The following is an 18,572-nucleotide window of genomic DNA, read 5'->3' on the forward strand; positions in this document are numbered from 1 at the left end:
AGAAAAAATCCGAACATACTCTACCCACCGGGTTACTACAACCTTTGCCAATTTCAAAACAGAAGTAGGAAAGTATCTTGATGGACTTCATAACTGGACTTCCCAAGGTGAACAGAAAGGATTGTATCTTCGTGGTGGTTGATAGACTGACAAAGTACACACATTTCTTCGCTATCTCCTCCGAATTCTAGGCCGCATAGGTTGTCAATCTGTTTTTTAGAGAAGTTTTTTGTTTGCATGGGTTACCCCAAAACATTGTCAGTGATTGGGATGGGCGATTTATCAATATATTATGGACAAAACTGTTTTGATTGGTAAGGACAAAATTTTCACCAAGTACTAGTTACCACCCTTAGATAGACAGACAAACAAAGATTGTGAATAAGTGGCTTTGAAGGTTACCTTCGAAAATATGTTTTGGCACAACAGGCATGGGTCAAATGGATACACCTAGGGGAATATTGTTACAATACCACGTACCACATGTCCATTGGGATGACACCATTCAAAGCTCTATACAGGTATGAACCCCTTTCCTTCATCGACACAATTTTGGGAGAGTCGTGCACCAAGGGCAAGGGATTGGCTTTAGGAGGGACAAGACATCCTAATATACCCGAAGAAAAACTTACAATGGGCATAGAATCAACAAACGATGTACATCGACAAACACCGAATAGAGAGGAGTTTCGAAGTAGGAGACTTGGTCTACCTCAGGCTCCAACCATACTGACAATCCTCATTGAAAGAAAAGGGAAAAGAAAAACTTAAGCCACGATTTTATGGCCCTTATCGTGTAGTTCACCGCATCGGTGAAGTCGCCTACGAGCTGAAACTTCCAGAGGGGAGCCGTATTCATAACTTTTTCCATGTTTTGTGCTTGAAGAAAGCTGTGGGACAAGATGTCACGGTAGCTACAGATCTCCCGCTGCTCAATAAAGAAGGAAAGCTCATATTGGAACCAGCTGAGATTACTGAAGTACGTGAGAAGACCCTGCAAAACCAACCGGTGAAGGAATATTTGGTACACTAGAAACACTTACCGTTGGATGATGCAACTTGGGAAGGTAAGCACATTCTACAACATCCGACATTACATTTTCTTGAGGACAAGCAAAATTTGGGACGGGAGGACTATAATATCTCTGTCATAAAATAAATTATTAATCAAAACTTTGTTAGTGGACCAATTGTGTAAAATATTTTGGACCCATTTTAATTTTGTTTCTGTAGGTAAGTGTAGCCGTCAGCGATCTTTGTACACCTTGGAAAGTCTTCCTAACAGGTATTTAAGCATGGCTTGTAGGTAGTCGTAGGTATGCAATTTGGATTATTTATTTATACTACAAATTCTAGTTGGGATTCTTTGTAATTTTCCATTTCGGAAGTGAAAGATCTTCCCTACTTGGCTATTTCCGGTTTCGGTGGGATTCAACCCTTACCCTATTCTATTGCTTGTAACATTTCGCTTGGATTTGGCAAAGCGAAGCACCATCTTTCGGCAAATATTAATTAAAGGATATTCTTGTTCAAATCTCCATTTTTGTTTGGTGTTACTTGATAAATTCAGGATTGATAGTTTATGGTGCATGACTAAATTGGTTTACCATCCGCACCCCATCTGTCACTCACCCCGCTCAGTGCAATGTTCATACCACACTCAAAACCTACTGTATAGCCTCCATTACTACATCGTACGACCTTCCTTGTTCCACAATACAGACATGCCGCACCTCCCATTCGTACGACCTTATTGGCCACCTACCATACAACCACTACACTGTACAACCCCTTTTGCCTCCATCTACCGTACGACCCTCTTGCCCTCCATCTACCATACGCCCATCATTGACTACACCATACAGCCATCAAACATCCATTGTATGACATTCCTGTTTGTCACTGTAGAACAACAATATCATTGCCTGCACTACCGTACGACCCCCCAGTCATTCATCTCCGTACAATCACATCGTCTTTGCAGTTGCCTATGGAGGTTAGGAAGATCACATTGTTCACTTTGGACTTACCAATTTTTGCTTGCATTGATATGACAAAGTACTTGATTCTAAACTAACAAGGTTTGAAATAAATTGCAAAGAGGTCAATGTTTAGAAGTCCTATTCTAAACTTAGAACGTAAGAGGTGAAAGTCTTAGTGAACTCTACTAGACTTGATTTTATCATCACAACAAGCTAGTCCAATCTTCTAAGGTAGATTATAGATGTTCAAGCCGTTACTATTAGACTGACACCATTAATAGATGCATATCAATGTCTAAGCAATAATTGAAGTTAAGCTTATACTTAGATTCAAGTTGACCACACAGTGACTTATAATCAACAAACCACAAGTAGGATGGATTATGCGAGTTTCACAAAGATTGATCAAATATTCCTTTCATCCAACTAAACTTGTTAAGCAAATTCTAAAATAAATAGTTAGAGAAAATTCTAAAATAATTTGAGCGATCAATGAACTAGACAATACTTCACAATATTCACTAAATCAACACACTTCAATGATTCAATTATGGCAGTATCATAGTGATAATCCTCCAAAATCTCTCCTTACAAATGAGAGAAGTGGGGTTTATATAGGATCCCCAAGTATAATAAATGGCCAAAATTGATTTGAAATCAATGGACAAGATCTTTCCAAAGGAAACCCTAATTAGGGTTGTTACAAACATTAAATGGCATCATTAAATACAATGCAACAAAATAGAATATTCCCCAAGGTCCAATAAGAAAATTGTAGGATGCCTTGTCGTGAAACAACTCATCATCTAGAAGATGCACTCCCTTATCCATTTCTCTTTTAGCAAATTTGATGAACCTAGCATCACTTCATCAAGCTCTTCCATTGCAACATTTAGTAAGTAGTTGTTTTACAACTGTATCACTTCCAATCCCTCCATGCAAGCATATGAATGCTGTCCCAATCTGTAGTATGCCTTTGCAAATTGCTAATGGAGACCATGAGAGAAACAAGACCATCTAGTTGACTTTTCTTGATGAATTCCATCTGTTGAAAGTAAACTGATTTCAACTCTTCCTTGATTTCTTCAAGTCTAGCTCGCTAGAAACATCAATATATTGACCCAATAACTCCTTGATTGATATGAGACCCTTCAAATGTATGTCAAGTGTAGGTCATTTGATCCAAGATGATCCTCTTGTGCATGATTGAATGTGGATTTCCTAATGGCTAAGGAACAATACTAATGTATGAAGTCACATGCACTTCGTTTTTCAATTACTCTCTCAAACTAGTGTAGATGTAAGAACTTTCTTTAATGCTTTAAGGTGAGGAATCATTTTGTCTTGGATTGGTTGGAACTCTTTCCATCTATCCTCTGGGTGAGTGCAAGAAGTTGGGTCTCACTTTTGGCCAAAAAGTGGAAGTGTTTTTCCTGTTTTTGAAATATTTTGTCAATTGATGCCAAAATTTGAGCCATTTAAAGATTAAATATAAAAAAACTTCAGAAATAAAAATTGTAGTGCTTGGAATCTTCTTTTTGAATATGTAATTTATTTGTATACTCATATGATAGATTATTTTTTTGGTATGGATTTTTAAAACCACTTTTTCAAAATGTCTGTTTTAGGACCATACCACGCTCGTGTACGAACACCATAATTTGACACAAATGAATGAATTTTTGTGAATCGTTTTAAATGGAGTTACCTGACACACCAAAGATTGATGAGAATATTTATCTTGAATTTTTTAATGATTTTTTTTTTAAAATTAATTTTTAATTGGCTATAAAGGAAAATTTTAAAACCTCTCGTGTACGGACACCATAATTTGATCAAAATTTCACTTTTTTCAATTTTTTTTTTTTTAACTTCAAAAGAATTGAATGTAGATTGATGACATATAAATTAATTTAAGGAAAAATATAAAATAAAAAAGTTATTAAAGTTTTAGTGAACGTTGCTATTTTACATTTAGGTACCACCTTTGATTAAAAAATAAAAAAAAAATAGTAAATAAAATCATAACTCTATAAAATTTATATTTCTGAAATCAGGACAGTGAGAGCTCTAATGGGTTTTTGTTTCGTAAAAAAATTTGATCGGGAAGACCCTCTAAAAATTATGGCAAGGCATGAATTTGTTAGTTCAATGCCTTAGCCAAATCTTGAGAGGCCAAGGCATAGGCTTGGTCTCACCAAGCCTGTCCCAAACCAAAATCTGAGGCAGGAAAAAAAAATCACGCCTCATGTTGTAAGAAACGAGCACCTGTTATTTGAATTTCAAAAAACGGGTAACCGTTTTGAAAAGCTAAAAGCAGCATGTGAAATCTGCCGAAAACTTAAAAAAATAAACTTTTAAAAAACGAGTACTCAATTTTTACTTTTAAAAAACGGGTACCGATTTTTAAAAAATGGGTGCCCATTTTTTAAAAATTCAAATTTTTAATTTTTTGAGAAATGGGTACCCGTTTTTTGAAAATAAAAAACGGGTAACCGATTTTTAAAAATAACGGGTGCCCGTTTTTTAAATTTAGGGTCGGGCACCAGAGCCGAAAACGGGTGCCCGTTTTTTAAAATTGGGTACCTGTTTCTAAGAGGTCTCATTTCGCGGATTTGACTTCCGCGGAATTGCGACCCAACTTTGTGCATTCACCCCTCTAAATTTTGAACCTAGTTCATGAACATAGTTCTTTCATGAGCTTGAACCATCTTGGTAAGGAAATCCTTTGCTTGCCTTCTAATATCTTCAACCCATTTCTTCACCTCTTGAAGTGCACTCTTCATTGCCTCATAAGACACCAATGATTCCCAAGGAATAGGCATAGGTGGAGCTAATGTAGTACCTTCTTGATTTGTTGTATTCATAAGTTTTTCTATATATTTCTTCAACCCTGTCTTCTCCAACTCTAACATCAGCTTTTCTTCAACCCTATCCATCCTTTCTTCAATTGCACCAGCAATATCATTCAATTCCTAGAACTCTTGTCTCTTTGTTGATGACCCTAGATCTAATGTTGCAATCTAATAATCCATTGGACTGATCTCTTCCCTAGTTTTATCAGCCATATATGTAATAATCGACTGATATATGTAGAAAATGTATCGTGTAGCCTCTTATGTATCCCTTTTTATAAAGTTGTAGTTGAGGATGACAATCATATATTTTAAGTTGTCCCTTCTTGTTCCCTACTTCTCCCTTGCATATCAAACCTGTGTATTTGATGTTTTTTACAAATAAATAGATCATGTAAGAGGTCATGTATAAGGTTTTTGTCCTCTCCAAGTTCCTTGATTGCATGTTTAAGTTGTTGCTTATCACCTTTTCCCAATTGATCATCACCATTCTAACTAAGACTTCTATGAAATGAAAGATCCAATTCTCAAATAGCATTCCTTGAGGTTCTTCCATGACTTTGTTCAACATGAAGATAATATCACTGTATTCGTCCTTGAACTCTGTACTTGTGAGTTGTTAGGCAACTTGGAGTGATGTCCCCTTGGTTCAATGACCCATCCTTTGTTTATAATGTCCATAAAAGCATCTGGTCTCTTTTCAAACAGGGATTGAGCTTCTTCTTTTGTTCTCACTTGCATCCTTGGATGATAGATAGGATAAATTTACTAATGTCCAAAAAAGATCATAAAGAGGATCTAAGGAACTGTTGAACAACAATCGAAAGACCAACCCACAATAAAGAAACCAAATGGTACTCGAGAAAATACAACACCAACAATATAAGCAAACAAGAAAGAAAGAAAGAGAGAAAGGGGTGGAGAGAGTGGGTAGAGGAGAACGAATAGGGAAACTTGAATTCTAAACCCCCCTACCAGCCCAAAGCAGAAGTGAACCCTAGAATAGAGGGGTAAGCCATAGAAATAGTAAGGGCCTTGAGCCACTTTTGTAGACTCCTAGAAAGGAAGGAGGTCGCCTATTAAATAATCATTCTGGGGCTTCATAGATCTAGTATGGCTAGGAGGACCAAGCTGGTGTTTGGTACTTGTGTGCAAGGAAATGTGATTCACTGGGGAATGCAAGTAACAAGTACACTCAAAACACAAATACAAAGCAACATACTATATTAGACGGAAAGAGACCAAAATTAACAAGAATACAAACTATAATAACATATATGGTAGCCTTTTTGATTCAACAATTTGTCCAAGATATTGTGGTTGTATGTGTGCTCACGATTTTGAACATAACAACAGTAAAATGCTCCATTGTTGCTCAAGCTTGCAAGATGGTCTTGAAAATGACTTCAAATTTGCCAAGTATGGAGACCTCGTAGAATTGGACAAGTGAGTTGCATAATGAGATGAGATAAAAATGAGAATGAGTGATCTTTTCGTTAAGTGTTGGGAAAGGGTTAGGGTTCTCAATTCCCATGAGAGGTTGACATGTGTCAACCCAAGAGTGAATGACAAGAACTTGGGATTGAGAAAGAGACATGCCATAAAAGCACTTTTGTCTCAAATACCAAAAGAGATGTTGGGGAATGGGAAAAACAACATACTACACTTTAAAGGGGACAAGATTGTAAGAGCGTTTAAGAAAGACTTTTGTCGTGTTTGGGGATTGAAATTGGTAGGACAAGATTTGACTTTGGTTCCCTCATCTTAATGTTTAGGAATGTGCACATGTTTATGACGTAGTCATAAAAGTAGGGTTCCCAAAGGAACAATCAAGACTGTGCAACAACAATAGTGTGCACATTCTTCCTACCATCATGTATAGCTTGTTTATCATATTGCCAAGGTCTACCCAACAAGATATGACACACATCCATAGGCGTAATATCACACAAGACTTCATCATAATAAACCTCAACTTTTAGTATAGCCAAGTATTGTTCACGTACTAGTACCTTGTGATCATCTTGTATCCACGCTATCTGATAGGGATCAAGGTGCTTCAACCTCTATAACTTCAGTTTTCTCACCATCTCTTTAGAAGCTAGGTCATTTGAACTACCACTATCTATGATAACTTTATAGACTTTATTCCCCACCTTGCATCTTGTCTAGAACAAATTCATCCTTTACAATGGTTCCATGTCCAATTCATCTTGACATAGGCTTCTTCTCATTATCTGGGTCTCCCCAACCTCCACCTGATTGTACTTCACAGATATCGATCTGGTAAAAGTTGTTCTTCTGCTACTTTCTATTGTTCTTTCGGAATTACCTTGTTTGCATTCAAAGGCTATGTGACCTTCTCCACACTTGAAATAAATGCCTCTAAACATTCTCTTGAGATCTCTCCTTTGACTTGCATTCTAGTAACCACTCTGGTAAGGGTTTTGCCATTACTCTTGTAGTAATTGTCCTCTTTATGCCTTGCCTTGCCCTTGTTTTGATTCGCAAAAGATTTGCTACCTCTGTCATAATCCTATGTATATATAATGGATATATGATTGATATTAATAATTAGTATGATATTAATTAGTAATATTAAAATGTTGTAGAAACAATGATATTAATCGATATTATACACAAAACAATATTAATAACAATATTGAATATATTATTAATATAAAAATACAAAAGAAATAGGGAATTATATTTAACAAATTAAGGGATGATCTTATTACGAAAAGTAATTGGTAAAAGAATGATATATTAACAAATGATCAAGAGATCATCATAGAGATTTACAAATGTAAATAATGATAGTTTCTAATAAGAAACTCAAGAAGATCATAAAGGGAATCTTATCTAAAAATAATTAAATATAATACATTATCGACTAATAAACAAATAAACAAATAATATTCTAATACCCTCGCTTAATGGTCAATCTATCCGCAACATAAAGTTGTCTCCTAAATTAAACAAACTTATCTGGACCAAGAGGCTTGGTGATAATGTCTGCAATCTGATCTGCTGTTGGAACATACTGCAAGTGAAGAGTCGCGTCTTCAACCAATTGTTGAATGTAATGACAATGAATGTCCACATGTTTGGTTTTTTCATGGAAGAACAGGTTCTTGGAAAGTTTGAGCACTCCTTGATTATTAGAGAGCAAGGGATTCGGGCCTATAAATGCATATCTGCAAGCATCCAACAAAGCTAAACTGTCTCACAAGCTGTCTTAACAGCTCCTCGATATTCTACTTCTGTAGAGGAGAGTGAGACTTCATGCCGCTTCTTACTAGTCAAGGTGACTGTACTAGATCCCAAACTGGACACATATCTAGAAGTTGATATCTTATCATCAATCGAACCTGCCCAACATAAAACTGTGAACCCACTAAGTTTGGAATCATGGCTCCCAGTGTAAATAAGTCCATAATTAGAGGTGCCCTTCACATAATGTAGCACACACTTTGCTGCTACCCAATGATTAGCCTTGGGGGTTGTCATGAAGTGTGAAAAGTAGCTCACTGCAAAACTGAGATCAGGTCTAGTGACAATGAGATAGATGAGATTGCTCACTAGTTGCTTGTAAGTGGTTACATCAATAGGAGGAGAAATAGATTTGGCTGACAACTTTAGCCCTTTCTCCATAGGCGTGGAGGCAAGTTTACAATCTTGCATGTGAAACCTATTAAACAAGTTCTTGACTTACTTAGATTGAGACATAAAGATGCCACAATAAGTATGCCAAACTTCAATGCTTAAACAATAATGGAGAAGCCCCAAATATGTCATATCAAAATCCTTGCACAAATCATGTTTGATTTCTACAATTAGAAGTTTTGAACTACTAGTAATGATCAAGTCATCCACATAGACAACAAGAAAGATAATATCATCACCAGAGTGTTTCATATATATATATATATATATATATATATTACTATTAAAAGGGCAACATTGAAAACCATGAGCTACTAAGTAATGATAAATCTTGATGTACCACACTTAAGGAGCCTATTTGAGTCCATAGAGTGTTTTATTGAGTCTACAAACTTGGTGCTCTTTGCTGACAACCTCAAAACCAGGAGGCTACGTCATGTAGATTTCTTCTTGCAACTCACCATTGAGGAAGCCGCTCTTAACATCCATTTGATGGACTTTAATCCAAATTGAGCTGCAATGGCGAGAAGAAGACAAATTGTGCTCATCTTGGCAGTAAGGGAAAAGGTTTCCTCATAATCAATGCCCTCCTGTTCTGTAAATCCTCGAGCAACTAATCTGGCCTTGGATTTATCTAAGGTACCATCTGCATGATATTTGACCTTATAGACCTGTTTGTAGCTAATGGCTTTCTTCCTTAGAGGAAAATCAGAGACAATGGAAGTGCAATTCTTCATAAAACTTTGGTATTTCACATCGATAGCCTGTTCCCACTCTGGAATCCCTTTTGCCTCTTTAAACGTCAAAGGCTTATAGATATTATGAAGATTGGCCATGAGAAAAGTTAACTATATCTGGCTACTTGCCATTATTTCTAGAAGACCCTATCCTTAATGAGCTTATTAGGACTAAGATCACTAATTGTCTTAGCCAACATTTAGGTCGGAGAGTAGATGTGCCAACAACAAGAGAAGGAATACTTAGAGGTGGAATAGTATCTGCAATAGGCGGAAGATTAGCATCATCTAGAGGAAAGTCAGGTAACGTATCATCAAATTTAGATTCTGCATCATCCCTCCCGTCAAATGGACCTAATAGAAGGACACCCAAATCAGAGGCCTTCAAAGGCCGATCCTCAGAATTTTGCTTAGACGAGGAGGAGAAATTTTCCTTGTTCTTCATCAAAAACATCTTGATTGAAGATAAGACGATCAACATCTACATTAATCAGCCGTCACACCTTCTAATTGTTACTATATCCTGTAAAGATGAGCTTTTGACTCTTGGAATCCAACTTGGAGCGCTAGGCATCTAGAATCCAAACATATGCTAAAGAGCCAACCGGTCTAGGCTTCCTCTGGAGTCTTCCCCTTAACATGTATAGGCGACCTATTAAAGAGATAGACCATAGTAAACATTGCTTTTGCCCAATATTTCTTAGGAACATTTTTGTGTTCCATCATAGACCTGGCCATTCCTGTAATGGTGTGGTTGCAATGCTCTACAACGCTATTTTGTTGAGGAGTGTATGGTGTGGTTAACTAACACTTTATGCCATGTGTATCTATTAGTGAACATATTCGTCTTCTTAAAAATATCTCACAAGAAAGACTCTATCATCCTATACCTGAAGACAGAACATGTTCACAACAATTGGTTAGGTTCAATGATTCACCTCCCCCTGAATTTTATGGGGTACAACTCTTTTGATCTCCATTGATTCAACTAATCTAAATATATGCAATTACTTTTAAATAGAAATCACAAAGGCTGCACACCTTATTCTTAGATAAGGGGCTAAAATAAATTAAGTTCAACCAATATCATTAAAACAAGACAAGATCTAAGCTTCTCACATTTCCATGAATAAAGATTATCAAAGATTTACACAGTAGCAAATGAACTTGTCAGAACCATAGATGGAAAACTCGCCGAGTACTCGGCGAGTTTCAAACACTCGCCGAGTTTTTCAGCTCGGCGAGTTTTTGGCCACTTAACTCGCCAAATCAAAAATTCGGCTGGAAGGTATTTACTCGCAAATTAATCGCCGATTACTCGGCTAAAACTCGGCGAGTTTTAACTAAAAACTCGCAATTTCCTGGCCCGCGGACTGTGACGGCTAAAAAGGGCACAAAGTTATTTTTTTGCTCATTGTTTGTTGTATTTGCATTGTCTAGAGCCTTGAGGCATGGAGAGAAGAAGGTTTGGAGGCATTCTTAGCTGATTGCAAGTGATTCAAGACGGATTTGAGTGGATTTTAGAGGATTCTAACCGGTTTTCGAAGACAAATTTCTTTCCAGGTATGTTCATTTTATCATAGTTTGAAATTTTTTTATAGTTTTATAACAAATGTTCTTTTGTTTTTGTTGTTGTTTGTAAATGATTTCAAATGATTTCAAATCATTTTAAGTTTAACTCTATGTTTGAACTTTGAATCATTTGAAACCCTAGCTTCTAAGTTTTAACTTTGTTTATTCATTTTTCTATAAATTTATGTGTAGGGCAGTGGTCAAGCATTAAAAAAATGACAAACCCGCAAGAAGAGTGGCCACAAACACCATGCCCATCTGGATATATAGGCACTCGGCCTAAAAATGCAAGAGATAAGGCATGGTGGTATGCCTATGAAGCTCCAAAACCAAATGATATTGGGAAGGTGATATGCATTCCCTGTGAGAGAATTATTTCTGGAGGCATAAACCGCCTCAAATACCACCTTGCAGGCATAAAGAAACATGACTCAAATCCTTGTCTCAAGGTAACTGATGAAGAAAAAAGATTCATCCATGCCCTACTTGCAGCTGCTGAAGAGAAAAAATTGAATAGGGAGGGGGCAAAATTAGCTATGAGGGCAGCCATAGCTGAATCAGAAGGAGCTCCTTTTGATATGCAAGAGGAAGAAGAAGCACTTGAGAACATACCAGGATCTCTTCGTGGCCCACGGATCCGCAAACAAAATTTCTCATTTACCGATTCCACTTCTTCTACATCTCCTACTTCTTCATCATCACCATCCGGATCCCCATCGGGGATAGGTGGTTATTTTGTGCCCAGGAACACACCTGGAGCACAGCCATCATTAGAGGGCACTGCATGGTTTAAGGAGGTGCATGAGCAAATTGATATTGCAGCAACTGATTTTTGGTTTTTCAACAATATCTCAATGAATGCCGTTGATAGTCCCTATTGGGTCAATATGGTGAATGCAATGACAATATCAGGCAAAGGGTACAAGCCGCCTAATCGCAAGGATATGAGTGGAAGGTTAGTATTTTACTATTTAGTAATTTTAAATAATTGTGATTCACTTTAGTTCATTGTTATATTTTAAATCTTAATTGTTATAACTTATTTCCTAATTTTTTACTAACACTTACACTTTATTTAATATTACACCTAAATTTTGTAGGTTGCTTGACAAAGCAGTTGGTAGGGCAACATTGTTGATAGAAGACCAAAAGAAAGAGTGGAAGAAGTATGGCTGCACCATTTTATCTGATGGGTGGACAGATGGAAGAAGTAGAACCATTATTAACTTCTTGATTGCTTGCAAAGATGATGTGGTGTTTTGGAAATCTGTCGATGCCTCCAACAAAGTGAAAAATGCAGCCACATTGGCTTTAATGTTGGAGAATGTTGTCATGGAGGTGGGAATAGAGAATGTGGTGCAAATAATCACAGATAATGCAGCAGCATATGTGGCAACAGGTAGATTTAATTTTTTATATTTGAATCAATATGAATTATGAATGTAATGCTATGGAATCTGGATAATGGTATTATTCAATTTAGATTTGATGTAATTTGTAAATACTAAATATGGAAAGTTTGTTATTGATTATTGATTTTTTGCTAATCTTTTAGGTAGAATCCTCCAAGAGAGGCATCCCACACTTTTTTTGTCACCTTGTGCAGCACACGTCCTTGACCTTCTTTTGGAGGACATAGGAAAACTTGATTGGGTGAGTTCAATTGTGGAAGATGCTAGGCGAGTCACGAAATATATCTATAATCACCCATGGGTTCTCAGTTTGATGAGAAAAGCCACTAAAGGCAAAGATTTGATGAGACTTGCTATGACAAGGTTTGCAACGGTCTTCTTGACGTTGCAAAGTATTCTTGACCACATAGTGGCTTTGAAGCAAATGTTTGTGTGTGCTGATTGGGTTGCTTCACCTTACGCAAAGAAGCCCGAAGGAGAGGCTGTGGCACGAATAGTGTTTGATGATAGCTTTTTTGCAAAGGCTAAGGAGATTGTGGAGGTAACTTCATTATATTTTTAGTGTATTCAAGTTTCATTATCAATTCATAACTTACTATGTTATTAACTAATTTGTATTTTTCAAATTTCAAATGTAGATGTCTCTGCCCCTGGTTCTAGTCTTGCGCACATGTGATGGGCAGCAATCCCCAATGGAAGGTCTTTATGAGGCCATGGATAGGGCGAAAGAGGCTGTTAGAAGTTACTATCACGGGGATAGTCTCAAATTTGACCCCATTTGGGAAATAATTGATAGGAGGTGGAACAATATGCTCCACCAACCTATTCATGCAGCAGGCTACTTCCTCAATCCCAAATTCAGGTACTATGATAATTGATTGTCCTTGAAGTTGGGATTTTAATAAGTCTTTATTTTACTTTACTTTTTAAGGTTGTGTAGTAAGATTTGATATCATTTTCTATTTGTTTTAGGGCTGATGATTCCTATTCAGATCCTAATGGAGAGGTCATGGAAGGTCTCTCTAAATGCATTGAGAGAATGATATCAAGTGAAGAGGAGAGAGACCTTATTGTGACCGAACAACAAATCTATGTGGAATCAAGGGGTCCTTTGTTCTCTTCTATGCTAGCAAAGAGAGCAAGATCTACTCAAACACCAGGTAAAGCGTCAAACTTTAAAATTTTTGCTAATTGATAAGTTGTGCTTCTGATTTTTTTTTTATTGCTTTATAACTTTTTTAATTTTGTTTTGCAGATGCTTGGTGGGCAAGTTGGGGTGGCAATACCCCCAATTTAAGGAAATTTGCTCTCAGAGTCCTATCCCAACCTTGTAGCTCATCCCATTGTGAGCGCAATTGGAGCTTATTTGAGTCCATCCATACAAAGAAAAGAAACAGATTGACTCAAAAACGGCTTAATGACCTTGTTTATGTGCACTATAATCTTAAGTTGCGCATAAAAAAGGCACAGCTCTTAGAACTACCTGGTCCGCTTGATCTAGATGAGATAGATCCTTATTCTGATTGGATAGCACAGGAGCCAAGTCCATTGTTTACACCAGATGAGATCGCTGATTTGGAGAGGCAGGCCATGGAGGGGGAGGCTAACGCTGATTTTCAGTTCACTATGGATGACATTGAGGATGAGGACGAGGATGATGATGATTCAGGCGAGGATCAGGCATTACCATTAGGAGGAGATGCATCCTCTTCTAGGACGCCGAGCCAGTCAGTAGGGACGTCGAGCGAGGGGGCACAGCCACAGAGTTCACAGTCACGCAGCTCACGCCCTATCCCAGTGCGGGGCACTTCTTCTAGGACTAGACCCCCTCGCTTTCTTGCTAGTGCAAGTGGAAAGAGGAAGATGTGATTGACATTGTCAAATTGTATTGATGTATTTAGACTTTTAGTATTTACTTCTAGTTTGACAGATTGAAACTATTTAGTAATTTACTATTTTGCTTCCTACCATGAGCATTCTGCATGAGAATGCAATTTTGCACGCATTATACATTTATATATATCTAAACTTTATTTCTTTCTTTTGTATTGTCTTTAATTAACTTATTAGATGCATCTTCTCATTAAATTTTGCAAAATAAATGTATTTTTAATTAAATTTCAGCGGTTTTTTAGGTTCCCGAGTTTTTCCCGAGTTTTTTTTTTAAATTGCCAAGTTTTTCCCAATTAAACTTTTGGGGGGCTTGGCGAGTTTTTGCATTTGGCGAGTTTTCCTACTATGGTCAGAACAATATACTTCAAGATAATAAGATAGCACAGGAAAAGAAAGCAAGCATTCACAAAGAAATCTTCCTTTGCACAATCCAAATAACATAGATTTAGATTACTCCCATAAACCAGCTTCTATTATCTAGATTCAAAGTTCAAGACATAAACTATCTTAACAATATTCATCAAAAATCAATCAGTTCAAACGCTACCAAAAAGAGTTCCCAAAAACAACTTGCAAGGCTTCTTTTTGCTTCTTTTTTCTAACCCCTATTCTATCTTAAAGTTCCATACTTATAGTTTCAAATCACTGAGGGTCTCTATGAAAACTCAACCCTCCGGTAGTTAATGGTAACAGTTATTACAAATAAGCAATAAAAAAGGGGACACATGTCCCAAATGTTCAAACAACACAAGAGGAAATTAAAAGAAACTACAACTAAGTAGATGAACTGTGCCTAGGATCTTATGTTTTCTCATCCTCGTTGAGGGTACCATGTGTTAACTTCCACTTGCAAAAGGCGCCCATGAATTACTGCAAAGCCTTAGAAGTAGGATTCTTGAAGCTCATGAGCTTAATTCTCCATACGTCCTTGTTTCATTTCATCTTCATGACCTGTTCAACATATCTTGGGAGGTGATCCACGCACAGGGCTAACATAGCTTCTATCTGGGTGACCTTAGCGAATCTGCGACTACGAGATTCATCTCTTCTTTCACCATCTTCATATCCTCTTTGAATGTTTTGATCAGAGTCTCCAAGTCCAAACTCCCTTCATGCTCTGGAAAACTGGCAAGATTTACGATTTTCATATCCTTAGCGAGGCTGCCATACATGTCCTTAATTTCTCTCTCGATGTCCTGTGCTTTCATTATAGTGGATTTGGTTATAGAGCATCTCTAGGCCATAATATTTTTGAGGACATATAGCATGCTAAGATCCACAACTTTCAGGGGGTTTTCGGCCAGAAACTTATTGACACCATATTGTTCCACCTCGCTGATCTGGGTGACCACAGTAGACCACTTGGCTTCTTTAGTCTCCCATGTCAATAGCTGAGTTTTCACCTCTTTGAGTAGGGCCTCAACATCGTTGAAGACTACACTAGATTCTTGAATGAACTTTTTCCCACTCTCAATTATGTTGTTGATCCAATTATCCATTGCCAAGGCCACCGATTTATCTCTTTATAGCTGGTTCAACAATTTCTTACTCTCAAGAGAGTTCGGGTCAAAGTTCAGTGGTGCTTGAACCAGTGGAAGTGCTCTGAGCCCATTGATAAAATCAATGTATTCTACCATTGCATTAATAATTTGTTTCAATTCCTGTTAGCCGACTGGATGGTTCCGGCAGTATTTTGTATTTTGTAGCCGACGGTCCGGTGGTGTTTCTGTATTCTGTAGCCGACGGTCCGGCGGTAAATAGTTTGTAGCGGATAGAATAATTGTGGCCGACGGACTCCTTCGGGAAAGTTCGGCGATAGTATTTATATCCCGTCTGGGATCATTGTAAAGCATCAATCAATCATCTACTATTGCGAATATAATTCTGCTGTTCCTGTTCATTGTCTCTATGCGTTCATTTTCTTTACCACTACGGTAAACATTTGGTGTCGTTGCCTTATGAATCTAGAAGGTGGGAGGAATGAAGATTAATGCCAAATCAGCTTAACAAGGATCGGAATAAGGCGAAGGGAAAAGATGGAATCCGTACTGCGCAGGAGAATTTAATTCTGGCACAGCAAGCCGAACGCCGACGGAGATTTCAGAAGATTGCCGACGGAAACCGTAGCGTAGAAGAATTGTTGGAGGAGACTCGACAGCGGGTGGAATTGGTGGAAGAAGCACGGGAGGAGTTCTTGAATTTGTGTTCGCCGAGGGAAGAAAATTCAGATGGAAGAGCATCAACTCGCACGGCTCGCAGTACCGACGGAGCATGAGCGTGGAGTGACCTCTTCGTCCAGGATAGACTTCCGCGGGAAACAATTTCGGAGGATCCTTCTTCTTCACCAAGGTTCGCAGCTGTCGACACCTCCGGTGTGGGAGTTCAGATCGCCGGTGCGGGAGTGCCGACCGCCAATGTAGGAGTGCAGACCTCCATTGCTATGGCGGGACCCAAAGGAAAGTTGCCGAAATTTGAAGGTGATGGTACAACTGACCCCATCCGACATTGTAAGACATGTGAGACGATCTGGCGAGCAAATGGAATCACAGATGCCGACAAATGGGTTAGGCAATTTCCGACAACCCTACGGGGTGTTGCGATTGATTGGTTTTCGGATATGGATCCGCAGAAGCTGGATACATGGGATAAGATTAAAAAGGAGTTCTTGGCGGAGTTTAAACTCTTGCGGAATGATAATGAAATCGTAGCGGAAATTTTCAATACCAAGCAGGGGAAGCACGAAACTGTCCGTGTCTATGCCAGGAGATTAAAAGACTTAATAAACAAAATGGAAAGCAAGCCGGCGGACGGATTGCAAAAAAGGTGGTTTGTGGACGGCCTACACTCACAGTTGCGGAGGAAAATGAAAATTGTACCATCATCGTCATATGTCGATGCTTATAACAGAGCACTGGACCTTGAAAGTGCGCACAAGACAAAGAAGAAGAAAACTAGCTCCTCTGACTCTGATGATGACGAATCTACTGGAGATGATAGCAGCGACGACGAAGGTAGTAGCAAAAAGGTTCGTGCTTTACAGAAGGATATGGTTCGAATGATGAAGGAGTTTAAAAATATGCAGAAAGAGCCAAAAGGTAGTGAATTGTGGTGCACGGAATGTAAGACCAACAGTCATACTAAAGTATTGTGTCTGAAGAACCAATTCTGTGACATCTGTCAGATCATGGGACATTCGACAAAAGACTACCCCTTTAACATGAAAACAAGAGGATCTCCGCAGGTGCTTCTCACACAGGAGGCTTCCCCGTCAGGTGGTAACGGAAACGCGAATACTGCCGGCGCTACATCTGGAGGATACAGGAATAATCGGCGTGGACAAAATAACAACAATAACAATGCCAATACGAGCAGAAGCCGAATCCAGTATGATGCAAACGGACGACCGATTATTCAGTGCCGAGCATGTAACTTGTGGGGGCATTTTGCGTGGGAATGTCCAACAGCAAATACACCTCAACTATTGTGCGAATGGTGCGGACCCGGCGATCACGACAACTCAAAATGTCCAAAATCCGGAGTGAACTTGATCACTATTGGAGCAGATAAGGAAGAAGTTCTGGCAATTACGCGACAACAAGCAAAAGAATACCCGGACCCCGCCGAAGAAAAGAAGAAATTTGCGGCAGCACGGGCGGAGGTTGGAAAAGTATCTCAAGCAGTAACACTTCCGGACACCGCCGGCACTTCAGCAAGGAATTTCGCAAAACAAAACATAGTACGACAAATTTTGCAAACGGAGGTGCAAGTAAAGGTAAGTGATTTGCTTTTCACCATGCCCCAACTTCGATCTGCTTTTTCAAATATGGCAGGAGAATCAAGCCTCGAGAAGGAAAAGTCACCAAGAGAACCGAGTCAATGAAAAGAAAAGGAAATTGTTACGGGAGGGGAAGATCAGATGTTGCTGGCGCTGACATCCGGACGACACCCTGCAGTTGTCGAGATGGGGATACTTGGACATGTTCTCACAGACACCATAGTGGACAGAGGGTCCGACGTAAATGTATTGCCAGAAGAAACTTGGAGGAAACTTGGAAAGCCGACATTGTGGCCTCCAAGGTTTCAGCTACTGACCGCCGATCAACATGGTATTAAACCACTGGGCATTCTCATGGCATAGCCGGTAACCATTGGCACCCAGCCGTTCCTGATGGATTTCGTGGTGATTCCATTGAAAAGGAAAGGCTATGATGCCATCCTGGGCCGTGGGTGGCTTATCGAAGCAAGAGCTCGACACGACTGGAAGAACACTTTATCCCTCGAAAGTAAAGGCCGCCGATTTGTCATTGATCTGCATACCCAAATGGTAGGGGAAGAGGCCCTGTCGTCAGATTCTGAGGGAGAGGAGGACGAAGGTAGACGACAGATGGAACCAGATCAGGAGGGCGTCCTCTGATTGGACGGGGGAAGAACAGATGACGACTTGGATTCTGTCAA

General features: G+C 38.7%; 3 protein-coding genes across 3 annotated transcripts in view; 2 read left to right on the top strand and 1 right to left on the bottom strand.

Moving 5' to 3' along the window:
* HYP1 (hyperosmolality-gated Ca2+ permeable channel 2.3) overlaps positions 1–18,572 on the bottom strand; it is a 182,811-nt gene that overhangs the window by 9,023 nt on the left and 155,216 nt on the right. The gene's annotated exons all lie outside the window — the stretch shown is intronic.
* Positions 634–13,198, top strand: LOC149564805 (uncharacterized). Its single transcript, XM_089823331.1, has 5 exons — positions 634–694; positions 801–1,024; positions 1,234–1,285; positions 12,368–12,765; positions 12,863–13,198. The coding sequence occupies exons 1-5, from the start codon at positions 634–636 to the stop codon at positions 13,100–13,102; spliced, it is 975 nt and encodes a 324-aa protein (XP_089679457.1). The 3' UTR covers positions 13,103–13,198.
* LOC149564806 (uncharacterized) lies at positions 13,222–14,189 on the top strand. Its single transcript, XM_089818389.1, has 2 exons — positions 13,222–13,384; positions 13,480–14,189. The coding sequence occupies exons 1-2, from the start codon at positions 13,234–13,236 to the stop codon at positions 14,091–14,093; spliced, it is 765 nt and encodes a 254-aa protein (XP_089674515.1). The 5' UTR covers positions 13,222–13,233; the 3' UTR covers positions 14,094–14,189.

Source organism: Cupressus sempervirens, chromosome 3, assembly GCF_028749045.1.
Source record: "Cupressus sempervirens isolate cs-2001-9-10 chromosome 3, ASM2874904v1, whole genome shotgun sequence".
NCBI classification, from domain to species: domain Eukaryota; kingdom Viridiplantae; phylum Streptophyta; class Pinopsida; order Cupressales; family Cupressaceae; genus Cupressus; species Cupressus sempervirens.